This window comes from Palaemon carinicauda, chromosome 13, assembly GCF_036898095.1.
Source record: "Palaemon carinicauda isolate YSFRI2023 chromosome 13, ASM3689809v2, whole genome shotgun sequence".
In the NCBI taxonomy this organism is placed as follows: Eukaryota; Metazoa; Arthropoda; class Malacostraca; order Decapoda; family Palaemonidae; genus Palaemon; species Palaemon carinicauda.
Genome location: NC_090737.1, coordinates 97,244,709 through 97,257,208, shown reverse-complemented (window position 1 = coordinate 97,257,208; position 12,500 = coordinate 97,244,709). Strand labels below are relative to the sequence as shown.

At 52.8% G+C, this 12,500-nt stretch overlaps 1 protein-coding gene and 1 pseudogene across 2 annotated transcripts in view; both read right to left on the bottom strand.

Moving 5' to 3' along the window:
- The window catches only part of LOC137652340 (cytochrome b-c1 complex subunit Rieske, mitochondrial-like), a 35,022-nt gene that overhangs the window by 16,884 nt on the left and 5,638 nt on the right, over positions 1 to 12,500 (bottom strand). For both annotated transcript variants that reach the window (XM_068385689.1, XM_068385690.1), the window contains exon 2: positions 559 to 702. In XM_068385689.1, coding sequence (XP_068241790.1) covers positions 559 to 702 — 144 coding nt within the window. The remainder of the gene's footprint in view (positions 1 to 558; positions 703 to 12,500) is intronic.
- On the bottom strand, positions 5,483 to 5,601 carry LOC137652586 (5S ribosomal RNA; annotated as a pseudogene).

Here is a 12,500-nt window from a genome sequence, read left to right as displayed (position 1 = left end):
ATTCATTGGCTAGATTCATCAAAATATAGCCAGTTCCTTCTGATGCGCAGTGCCCATCTAAGGCAAGCAACCCCTGCCGGACCATACTAAATATAGTAAGATCATCTGCCAGGCATCAGGAGTAAAAGCTGTAGAGGCAACTTGTCTCTCGCCTTAAACCCAATCCGTCACCCTGCTGCCAGTGACTTCGAGATTTAGGGGGGCATTTCCTCCACACCCAAAGTTCTCGTTACTTCTTCGGGTAGCTCATCCGCTTATATAACCATTGACAAACATGGATTACAAAGATACCCTAGCACAGTAAGATATACAGTACCACCTAGCACAGTATGTAAATGTAATTTTCCAGCTTCACTGTTATTTCTCTATGTAAAGGGCATTGGATTTTATCAGGGTAAAAACAAAATGTTTCATATGCAAGAATTTGGCATACACAGCCATTTTTATAACTAATTAGTCGTAGATAAGGAGAGTTACCTATACTGTACACATATTGTATATATATTACATAAATATATATACACATACATGCACATCCCCTACCAGCTGAAGTCTTACCTCCTACAAGCATGTAAGTGAAAGCTGTTCTGGAAGCTGCTGACTCTCCAGACTTGGTGCGTGGATCCTGCACATCACTTCGTCGATACGCAGAGAAGTCTGGCACTTGAATATCGCTGTGTGCATATCTCACTTGGGTTGTTACTGCAATGAGGAAAAAATTAATCTAAAAAACATTCTGGCTAAAAGAGTTACTACAAACATAAATAATTTATCAAATCAAAACAATAATTTGTATATTTTTTAAACAAACCCAAGTCCTTTAAATAGCAGAAACTTCAGCGACACCTGTAATGGCCATTGAATCGTTAAAAAGGTAACGACAAGTGGGAGCTATCCACCTCCCTAACCGAGTCAACCAAGTTTTGATCTTTGGCCTAAGAAATGAAAAGGGTGGTTGAACGAGAATTTCAAATAAAAGGATGCTGTTTTTTAAGGACAGGACTTTGACATTCATACCACTTAATAAGGTGACTTAAGACATCTCAAAACTGCATGGGATTTTTGCCTCTGTCCTTCGGTTTTGCGATGCCAGGGCAATTTATCCTGAAAAAGTATCTTTTTCACATTCTATCTCCTCCCTTGATAATTAACATTAAGACCTGGGATTACTACCTTATATGGGCCTCCAATCAAATGAAATTTTTTTTTTTCTTAAAGTCATCTTTTTGCTAGAAATGAATTTTTCACTATAGTAAAAAAAATTAACCCTAACAATCAAGGGAAAAATTAAGAAAAAAAAATCACAAAAATTAGAAAAAAGGGCAACATTTGATTATTTCATATCTTTCTAAGTTATATACCAAATTTCAATGCTATATCTTTAAAACTAAGGGAGAAGATAGGATTTGAAGGTCAAGAAATATAATTTTGATACAGGCATTCAAGTTTTTCTTTGTATTTTTACAAAGACAATATCAATAAATCATGATTACTATGAATTTTGTTCCTTTTTAGATATCAATAACCCTTAAAGTTATTTATCACAATTTAATCATAAATGAAGATCCCTTTGCTCAATACATTGCTTCTTTAGGCGAGACAGTCGCATTCCAGAAGTTGTAATGTGAGGACGCACAGCTCCTTCGACCTTAGGCCTCCTTGCTTCTTTATGTAAGCTACTACCGTGGTGTTGTCGCACATGAACGCTACGGTGTTTCCCCGGAGTAGGTGTACAAACTCCTGGCACGCTCTTTGTACTGCCCTCAACTCTAGAACGTTGATGTGCTGGGACTTCTCTAGGGCTGTCCAGTTTCCTCTTGCTGATTTCCCTAAGAGATGAGCACCCCATCCCTCCTTCGACGCGTCAGTGAACAGGAGCATCTCCGGAGGGTCGGCTGCAAAGGGCATCCCTTTGAGTGTTCGTCCTGCAGCTCCACCATTCCAGGACCCGTTTCGTGTTCGGAAACACCGGGACCACTCTGTGGGGGGAATCCGTTTGGATCCAGTTCTCCTTCAGGTTCTATTGGACCTCCCTGAGCCTTAGCCTGCCCTGGGGGACCAGTTTCTCCAGAGACAAAAGGAGAAAGTCTCTGCCAGTCATTTGCCCTCCTGGGTTGGTCCATCAGGAAGGGGCGGAGGACCTGGTCTAAGTTGTCCAGTCTGTCCGCGGAAGGGAAGGCTTTCACTAACCGGGAGTCCAGAACCATCCCGAGGTAGGTCGTCCTGGTGGAAGGAATCAGTTGAGACTTCTTTAGGTTGATGGTGATCCCCAGAACGTTGCAGAACTGCAGTAACATCGCGCCTTGCTCCTTCAGTACTTCCTCTGAGGCTGAAAGTAGCAACCAGTCGTCCAGGTAACGAATCAGGAGGATGCCCTGTTCGTGTGCCCAGACTGAGACCGTTGTGAAGACCCTCGTGAAGACTTGGGGGGCAGTGGACAGCCCGAAGCAGAGGGTTTTGAACTGCAACGTCTGGTTCTCCCATTTCACCCGTACGTACTTCCTGCTGGAGGGATGAACCGGGATCTGGAAGTAGGCATCCTTGAGATCTACTGACATCATGAAGTCCCCTTCTCTCAAGGACGCCAACATGACAAATTCGGAGATAATTTGTATTTTTCCTAACCATAAAAACCTTAGCTATTTACATTGGGTTTACCTTTGGGCGTAGCTGAAATGGCGAGCCATTAGAATTTAACGAGGGTGTATTATTCCCGCGCTAGTTAGCAGGGGGGTAGGGGAGTGGTAGCTAGCTACCCCTCCCCCTCTCACACACCGGTGAACAGCTTCACTTCACTTAGACGTAGGACTTGTCTTGGGGGACAGGGCTGGCGGGCAAATATGTGTAAATAGCTAAGGTTTGTATGGTTAGGAAAAATACAAATTATCTCCGAATTTGTCAATTGATCCGTAACCGAAATACAAACCATGCTATTTACATTGGGTGACTTACCCCTTAGGAAGAGTGGAAAGTCCCCAGCCATACTGGGGACTCAGAATCCGAGTGAGTCGCACTCGAGAAAAGGAGTCCCTGCACCTCACAAGTTCCTTGCTCCACAAGGAAACGTGTGGCCTACATAAGCTTGTGTGTGGAGGAAGAAGTGTGACCCATCCTAGGCAGTTGACCTGGAGTTCTAGAAGGAACTCTGGGTTAGGACGTTCCCAATACCACCTCGTCAGGGTATGAGGGACCCGACAGTATTGACTCAATACTCGGAACACAAGGAAGCATGGTTTACCTGCAGAGGTTTGAGGTCAGCCATGCAGAGACCAGGATGCTGCTTCCTCAGTAAAGGGGACGATGAAGAAAGAAGTAAGGGCCAGACATACATCTTTCGTTCATGCAGACTAAAACCTGATAACAATGCCCTCAACCTTCTGCTACCTGTCCAAAAAGGAGCCTGAGGTTAGACCAGCTGTTGTGTAGCCACCACAGAGCGATAAAAACGTATCGATACTCCTGTGGGTCACGTCCTGCAGGAAGCGGACTGCGAAGGTCATTAGACGCTTCCAGACTCCAGCTTGTAGCACCTGCGTCACAGAGTAGTACTACTCGAAGGCGAGGGACGTTGCGATGTATCCGACATCGTGCTGTAGGGCGACGTGACGGGGGAGAGTCTGGATTCAGGTCGAAATGAATGTCCTTGAGTCGGAGCTGAAGAGGTATACTGGTGACTCTCCCGTGTCCTTCCTGTGCTCCCAACCCGGCTGCACGTGAGGACAAACTGCAGCTGTTCCCAAAGATAACCCCTCGATTCTTTTATTGGCAAGGAGGAGAAGGTTTGGGTCATCTGATACAGAATGGTGACTCGAAATCTTGAAGGAGTTGGACCGAAGGGCCGGGACCCCAAGATTCTGAGTCTAGCAAACAACTCAGGAGCGAACCTGAATGTTGCCTTCCCCTATTCCTTAGAAAGGGCGGAGTCGTATGAGACCAAGAAGATTGCTTACACCCTGGCCGAGGCCAGAGTGAGCAGGAGCACCGTCCCCCAAGACGGAATACGATCAGAGGCCTGACGTAATGGTTCTTGAGATCTCTTAAGGGACTAAAAAGTCCGAACCATGCTCCATGGAGGTGGTCTCACTCCGACTGGGGGCAGGGATGTTTGCAGCTTCGCATGAGCGAAGAAAGGTCCAGCGGGAAGGAAAAAGTCTATTCCTTTCAGCCTGAAGGCCAGGGAAAGGCTGAGTGACAGGCTTCACTGTCGAGAGCGTTAAAGTGTTTCCTCCCGCCGGAAAGCAATAAGTCCGTTATTGCTGGAGAAGAGGCCTCAAGGGAAGAGGTATCTCTCCCACAACACCAACCACAGAAGACTCTCCACTTCGCCTGGTAGACCCCTGCGGATGACTATCGCAGGTGACGCGACCTCCGCTCCGCGACTGTAGCGGGTTGTCTCTTCTTGAGGAGGCGGCGTAGTGTCTCCAGGCGTGAAGCCGAAGCGATGCCACGGCTCGTGAAAGATGTTGTAGTGTGGTTGTTTGAGTAGCCTGTGCCGTGGGAGAAGCTCTCCCGGGAGTTCCGTCAGGAGAAGAAGAGGGTCCGGAAACCGTTCCGCGTATAGTCACAGTGGAGCTCTCAGGGCCATCGAAAGGTTGACAGACAACCTGGTCTTGTTGAGACCCATTTTCCACAGACAACAATGGTGGAAAGACGCAGGTGTCGATGTTGTCCCACCATCACCGGAAAGCAACTTGCCAAAGAGTCTTGGGGTCTGAGACTGGGGGGAAGAACAGCGGAAGCTTGAAGTTCCAGGCTGTCGCGATCAGGTCCCCCAGGCCAGGACTTGCTGGTTACTAAAGGCCAAAGACCCCCAGGTACCCTCTATCCGCGAGGCTCTGCTCAGATAGTCGGAGAGAACATTCCTCTGCCCGGAATGAGCGAGCCGATAGTGGTATTGAGAGGACCTTGGATCATCTCAGTATCTCTACTGCAAGATGCGAAGGTATGAAAATGAGTCCATTGCTGGTTGGAATACGCCAGTACCATGAAGTCGTTGCGCACGGAGCGACTCGGCAGGAACTGTAGGATCTGTAGAGGGGCCAGACTACGGCCCCTAAGCCTGCCTTAATAATGGAGAGGTATCATTCAGGTCCTGACCATAGGCCTGAACCGGAACATGCCCCCCCCCCTCCCCTTTTCTTTGACGAGTCCGAGAACAGCATCAAAATGTGGGGAAAGGATGAGAATATCCACTCCCATCAAGAGGTTCCATAGGTCAACACCCATTGCAGGTCTAAACGTTCCGCTAGTCCCATAGGGGCCAGAGAGTCCGGTTAATCGTTGCTTTGATACCACCGGAACTTGGGCCGCCCCACAGGGAACTTATCCTGAGGCGACCGTTCGGGACTTTAGACGGGTCAATGAGGAAAAGAGACCCAGGAAACGTTCCAAGGTAGGGCTGAAAGCTCTGCTTGACTGAGAACAAGTACTGCGGCTCTCCTCAGCCTTGCCACAGTCAACTGAAGGGAAGGCTCGGAGAAGGAGGCAACAACATCTGGTGTCCCCAGGCGGTCACCCATCCAAGTACTGACCAAACCCGACGTTGCTTAACTTCGCTGATCGGACGAGAATCGGTGTTTCCAACGTGGTAAGGCCGTTGACTCAATATCATGGCTAGATACTCCAGATGTTGAGGCAGAAGTAGAGAAGGCTCCTAGCAAATTACCATGATCCCTCACTCATGGTAAGGACCCGGAAGCTTGTCCCGGCGTTGAAGAAGATCGAACCCGAGCCTACCGGAGTTGACCAGACCTCCAAAAGGCGAAGGAGGCGGAAGCCTGCTCCTGAGCGGCCAAGAGGAAAGCAGGGAGAGTTCTCTGGGGGAAAAACCTGCGATGCCGCGGCGGGATCGCCACACCGCACTTAAGTCTAAGCTGAATTCCAAGAGCTTCCTGGAAGATGGATGGAATGGAAACTGGAAGTACCCGTCCTTCCGATCCAGGGCCTAAGGAGTCTTGCCGCCTCGTTACCAGTCTGATCGATTCTGCTGTTCCACGCTGGACGAAGTTTGTTCGACAAACTTGATCAGAGCTGAGAGGTCGACGACGGAATTCCAGTCTCAGATGCTTTCCTACGAGAAAGGATCGACTGAACAAGCCGGGGGGGGGGGGGGGGGGGGGGGGGGGGTGAAGCCGTCAACGACCCTATGGAGGACCTTCTCCTAAGGCATGGATCACTCTGCCCAAACGGGCAAAACTCTTGCCGACCCCATGGCATGGAGGTTCAGTGACACTGAATTCGCTGACAGAGACGGAGAGATGGTAAGAGCGAGGCGCGATATCCTTGGCTGATCACGGAGATCGTGCAGGAATCGGCATCGGGAAGCTGTTATCCGGATGAGTAACCTTAGGCATCCTCCCAGTGTGAGACCTGCAAGGGGGGGTTGCCAATCCTAGAGTTTGTGAACTCTGCCGCTCCCTCTAGGATTATGCCCCCCCGGGAGAGGCTCCCGTGCTACCTGTCCCTGACAGGAGGGAACTGCTATTGGACACCTTGTCTTAGCTTCCGTAGCCGGTCCGATAACTTAGGGCGACGAGGCTGAAAGAAGAGGCGCTGGAGGCCTGCAGGGTCTGGAAGAAAGCGCCTTGGAGGAGTGAAAACGGAAGTCGACTTCCTCCGCACAACCGCTGTCCATGTCTCTGTCCTTGGGCACAAACAAGCTCTTCCCAAGGATGGAAGAGTGTCTGAGTTTGTCGACATCCACGGATGAGACACCCGAGAGGAAGCCCTCGGTCACTGCGTCTAGATGGTCCAACATCGAGCTTGCCCGCAAGTTCGAAACTTGGCGACGAAACGCCAAGGTGCTTGAGCCCGAGAGGAGGAAAGTACCCATGATCTTCCTGGAGCTTCCTTGTACATAACCTCGGGTCGCAACCAATAGGGAAAGGACCTGGTAAGCCCCTTCCACGAGATGGAGAAGAGGAAGGGCTAAACCAGTCACCCCTTGCCCGACGGAGAAATCTCGAACGGAAAGCTCCCTGGCAAGACCCTTCTAGGGAATGACGAGGAAGGGCTAACCCGGGTTCTGGAAAGAAGAATGTTGCTCAGACCTCCCTGAAGATTCTTCCTGTTCTTGCATGTGCCATGCTCTGCGTTTACGGGGTGAAGACCGTCTTCTGGAAATACGCTCCAGAAGACTCGCCAGGCTGGCCATGTTGCGAAACCCCGGCGGGAATCGCGGTCGCAATTGCCCTGGCGCTCGCGCGATGGTAAAACAATGGTTTGCACGTGGCCGAACGTGGAAGAGCCCATGCGCGGGCACGCAGGAGCGCAGACGAAAGTGCGCGAGGGAGCGCAGAAGGACGGCGAGCGTGGTAGGAAGGGTGAGAGCTGGTCGTCGGAATCCGAAAGTTCACAGGCGAGCAATGGATACTGCAGGAATCGAGCCGGCATTCGCGCGACGGCACGCCGTCGGTTCGCGCGACGGCACGCCGTCGGTTCGCGCGACGGCACGCCGTCGGTTCGCGCGACGGCACGCCGTCGGTTCCCGCGACGGAACGCCGTCGGTTCCCGCGACGGAACTCCGTCGGTTCCCGCGACGGAACACCGTCGGTTCCCGCGACGGAACACCGTCGGTTCGAGCGACGAAACACCGTCGGTTCCCGCGACGGAACACCGTCGGTTCCCGCGACGGAACACCGTCGGTTCCCGCGACGGAACACCGTCGGTTCGCGCGACGGAACACCGTCGGTTCCCGCGACGGAACACCGTCGGTTCCCGCGACGGAACACCGTCGGTTCCCGCGACGGAACACCGTCGGTTCGCGCGACGGAACACCGTCGGTTCGCGCGACGGAACACCGTCGGTTCCCGCGACGGAACACCGTCGGTTCCCGCGACGGAACACCGTCGGTTCCCGCGACGGAACACCGTCGGTTCGCGCGACGGAACACCGTCGGTTCGCGCGACGGAACACCGTCGGTTCGCGCGACGGAACACCGTCGGTTCGCGCGACGGAACACCGTCGGTTCGCGCGACGGAACACCGTCGGTTCGCGCGACGGAACACCGTCGGTTCGCGCGACGGAACACCGTCGGTTCGCGCGACGGAACACCGTCGGTTCGCGCGACGGAACACCGTCGGTTCGCGCGACGGAACACCGTCGGTTCGCGCGACGGAACACCGTCGGTTCGCGCGACGGAACACCGTCGGTTCGCGCGACGGAACACCGTCGGTTCGCGCGACGGAACACCGTCGGTTCGCGCGACGGAACACCGTCGGTTCGCGCGACGGAACACCGTCGGTTCGCGCGACGGAACACCGTCGGTTCGCGCGACGGAACACCGTCGGTTCGCGCGACGGAACACCGTCGGTTCCCGCGACGGAACACCGTCGGTTCCCGCGACGGAACACCGTCGGTTCCCGCGACGGAACACCGTCGGTTCCCGCGACGGAACACCGTCGGTTCCCGCGACGGAACACCGTCGGTTCCCGCGACGGAACACCGTCGGTTCCCGCGACGGAACACCGTCGGTTCCCGCGACGGAACACCGTCGGTTCCCGCGACGGAACACCGTCGGTTCCCGCGACGGAACACCGTCGGTTCCCGCGACGGAACACCGTCGGTCCGCGCGACGGAACACCGTTGGTCCGCGCGATGGAACACCGTTGGTTCGCACGCGGTCGCGCAGGCGGTCAGGAGACCGATGGCGCGTTGATGGGCGATGGCGCGTCTTGGCGAGCGATGGCCCGTAGGCGAGTGAAGGCACATTGGCAAGCGATGGTGTGTCGACAAACGATGGCGCGTTGTTAAGTGACGGCGTGTTGGCGAGCGGTGGTGCGTTAACAAAACGCTAGCGCGCAGGCGATCGCTAACGCGTAAGAGACTAGGGATGGTTAGCGCGCATTGCACTAAACAGAAGGCGCGCAGGTGCATCAGGAAGGTGAGCGCTGAAGCGAGCTGTCAATCAGGTGATCCTGGACGGTCAGGAAAAACCGTTAGCGCTCATTGGTGCGTGGCAGGAAAGGGCGCGCAGATGTGCGCTGGCGATTGAAGAAAGCTGGCGCACAGAAGGACAGAAGTAAAGGTGAGTGCTGGCGAGCAGGAAGAAGATCTACGACAAGACTCAGCTACTGGAGATCGTCCACAGCAGGCGAGCGCTAGATAACTTCTGATGGTGTCCAGGGGACCTGACATGCGTGGCAGATCGATGGCGATCGTTGACGCGCAGGAGATCGCTGACGAGCAGGTGAACGTTGACGCGTCTGTGGTCGCTGGTGAGCAGAAGGCAACGCGTGGAATCCTGTGCGTAAAAGAAGAGTCCTTATCCAAGACCTGAACCGAAGTTCTAGATTGCGCGGGCAAACGTGGGCGCACAGGGCGCGTATCAGGAACCAACAGGAACAGCAGCGACGATCATCAGGAGAGCGCTGACGAACAGGAGAGCACTAGCGATCAGGAAAACACTGATGAGCAGGAGAGCGCCTGTGCGCTAACACTGAGCAGGAGAGCGCCTGTGTGCTAACACTGAGCAGGAGAGAACATTGCAGAAGGGCGCGCAGGGGAACCCTGACACGCAAGGGAAGCACCCCCGTGGGAGGCAACCCTTTGCCCCGAAGGGACCGTTGTCCGTCGGAAGACGAGGTCAGACTGCTGTCCATCTGCACCAGGGGCGGAAGGTCAAGAAGGCGATAGAGATCGATCCCTGGAGAGATCTAAAGAGGAAGGAGCTATAGGCTGCATACGGAGATTCAAAACGGCGCCTCTTAGCACCCTTATAGGGAGATGCGAGGCCCTTACGACGTAGCGGACGGAGAGCCTTATGGCGAAGGCGGCCAACAGCAGAAGAGGAGTCTCTATGAGTGTACTCTTCTCGCAAACGAAAGAGAAACACTTCGTAGAAGAGACGGGTCAGCCAGTGACCTAAAAAGAGCAATCCTCCAAAGAGGGGCTCCTGCAGTTGCCCAGCCCCTTGAGCGTAACTGCAGGTGCGACCGCTCAGCACCAAGAGCATAGTCACACGAAAAAAAGGCAAGAGAAGAACCCCCCAAAAGGGAAAAACTCAAGCCTGGACAGGAAAACTTCCTTCGGAAGGAAAGTTACCCACCCAAGGAGGCGAGCCTCCCGAGTGTTCTAAAATGAACCGGAGAGCTGTCAATCGTCACGGGAGTACTTCCAGGAGAAGGAGACACGCCCCTGACGAAGATCTATAGGGGAGGCAGCAACAGCCGAATCCCCATGCCTCAACAAGACAGCTCACTCCTTAGTCACATTACCGAAACGAACTAGATCGGTAACTGTGAAAAATAAAAAAAAAAATCATTAGTTAACATTCGGGAAGGCTCCGAAGAGGAATCCCGAGGGAAAGGAACACAAGAATTACACAACAGGCACGTGCCCTCACAACCACTTACACTCACGGAAGGAGAGCTGTAACCAACACAGAATTATAACAATTATAATTATGTAATTATCTAATTTAAAAATGAATGAACACTAAAGAAAGAACGAAAACCCCGAAAGGAATCGTTCTACAAAGCTGAAAAAACAACAAATACAATTAGATTCATAAACTAATTTTGACAAAACTTACGGCGTAGCAACCCCACCCACACGGGAAGGAAGCTACTCAGACGTAGTAAAAGTAACGTAGTAAAAGGGTGAACGACCTCAAAGAGAGAGAGAGAGAAAGACCGTAGTCAAACTCGATCGCGACCCATGAAATTACACCATGGTGGCCTAACTGCCGAGGGCTCCACGGAGATATCGTACACTACACACACAAGCACAAACTCTGAAAAGGAAACTTACTGATTTATATAATCAAATATATACATAAACACGAAAAAATGTTTACATATATATTGAGTAAAAGAAAAGTAAGTGATTAAGTAAAGACAAAACAAACAATGGCTGCCAAGCGAGGACAAAGACAGAGACGTCTGTCTATTGTCCGAGCCAAAAGTGAAGTGAAGCAGTTCACCGGTGTGTGAGAGGGGGAGGGGTAGCTAGCTACCACTCCCCTACCCCCCTGCTAACTAGCACGGGGGTAATACACCCTCATTAAATTCTAATGGCTCGCCATTTCAGCTACGCCAAAAGGTAAACCTAAGCGAGGACAAAGACAGAGACGTCTGTCTATTGTCCGAGCCAAAAGTGAAGTGAAGCAGATCACCGGTGTGTGAGAGGGGGAGGGGTAGCTAGCTACCACTCCCCTACCCCCCTGCTAACTAGCGCGGGGGTAATACACCCTCGGTAATTCTAATGGCTCGCCATTTCAGCTACGCCAAAAGGTAAACCTAATGTAAAAAGCGTGGTTTGTATTTCGGTTACGGAACAAACTGATTTTGGAGTGTCCATTTTGAAGTCCGTCTTGCAGACGAACTTGTTGAGGGATGAGAGGTCTATGACCGGTCTCCATCCTCCTGTTGCTTTCTCCACCAGGAACAGCCTGCTGTAGAACCCCGGACCTGGGTTCCAAACAGGTTTCATTGCCCCTTTCGCCAAAATCGCTGAGACCTCTCCCTGCAGAGCTGTCCGTTTCAAGGGATCCTTGGGGGCTAGCCACTCCGCCTGCTGATCTGGTATCAGAGGAGAGTCCGCTAAGAAGGGCAATCTGTACCCTTCTTTCAGAACTGTCACTGTCCACGGGTCTGCTCCGTGTTTTTCCTATGCTTGCTAAAAAAGTTTGAGGCATCCCACCACCTGAGGCTCCGGCAGGAGTAGGGGGCCTCCCTCCCTATCTCCTCCTCGATGAGCGGCCTGAATGACCTCTTCTGGATGCGGAGAAGAACAGTCTATAGGCGGCTTGATTCGGGGCTGATCCTCTACGGGAGGGCTGAGACGACTGGGACCATGTTGTCGCCGAGTTGTCTCTCCTAGGGTGGTTAGGAGCGGGCCGAGGAGGGCGAGGCGAGTCGACGGAGGGTCTTCTAAATGTCGGCCTCCTGACCGGGTGGGGCCTGGTCTCAAACGGCTCCTCCATCCTCCGAATTCTCTTCATCGCTTCCTCCGCTGCCTTCGGGGGAAAGATTAAGTTGTCCCACAGGGTCACGTTCGTCAGAGATCTGGCCTCTCTGTCCGGCAGCCTCCTGGATATCTTGCTCAGAACAGTGTCCCTCCTTCGTAGGACCCAGTTGGCGGACATGGCTAACGACTGGTAAGACAAGAATTTTAGGGCCTTGCCTCCTGAACTGATGAGTTCCTTGAACAAGGCCTGGGTCTCCGGAACTGACAGGTCGTATGACGACTGAACGCCCACCAGGGTGGAGGCCCACCAGTCTAACCAGGAGGAGACTTTGACAAGGTCCTTCAACATCTCCTCCATCATGACTGCCTCCGAAGGAGAGAAGCAGATTGGAGCCACAGACTCCCTTTCTTCTGAGGATCCTTGCCCTAGTACGGTGAGCACTGGCTCCAGTGCATAGACGCCCGCTCACTGTCCCTTTGGGAGGTAGAACCTACTCCGGGACTTCAGGCCCTGGAGCAGCTTGGAGGAGCTCTAGCTCTTGGGCGCCTCGGCATGGTTGGCCACTATCCTGTCCACGTGAGCCTTACCCAAA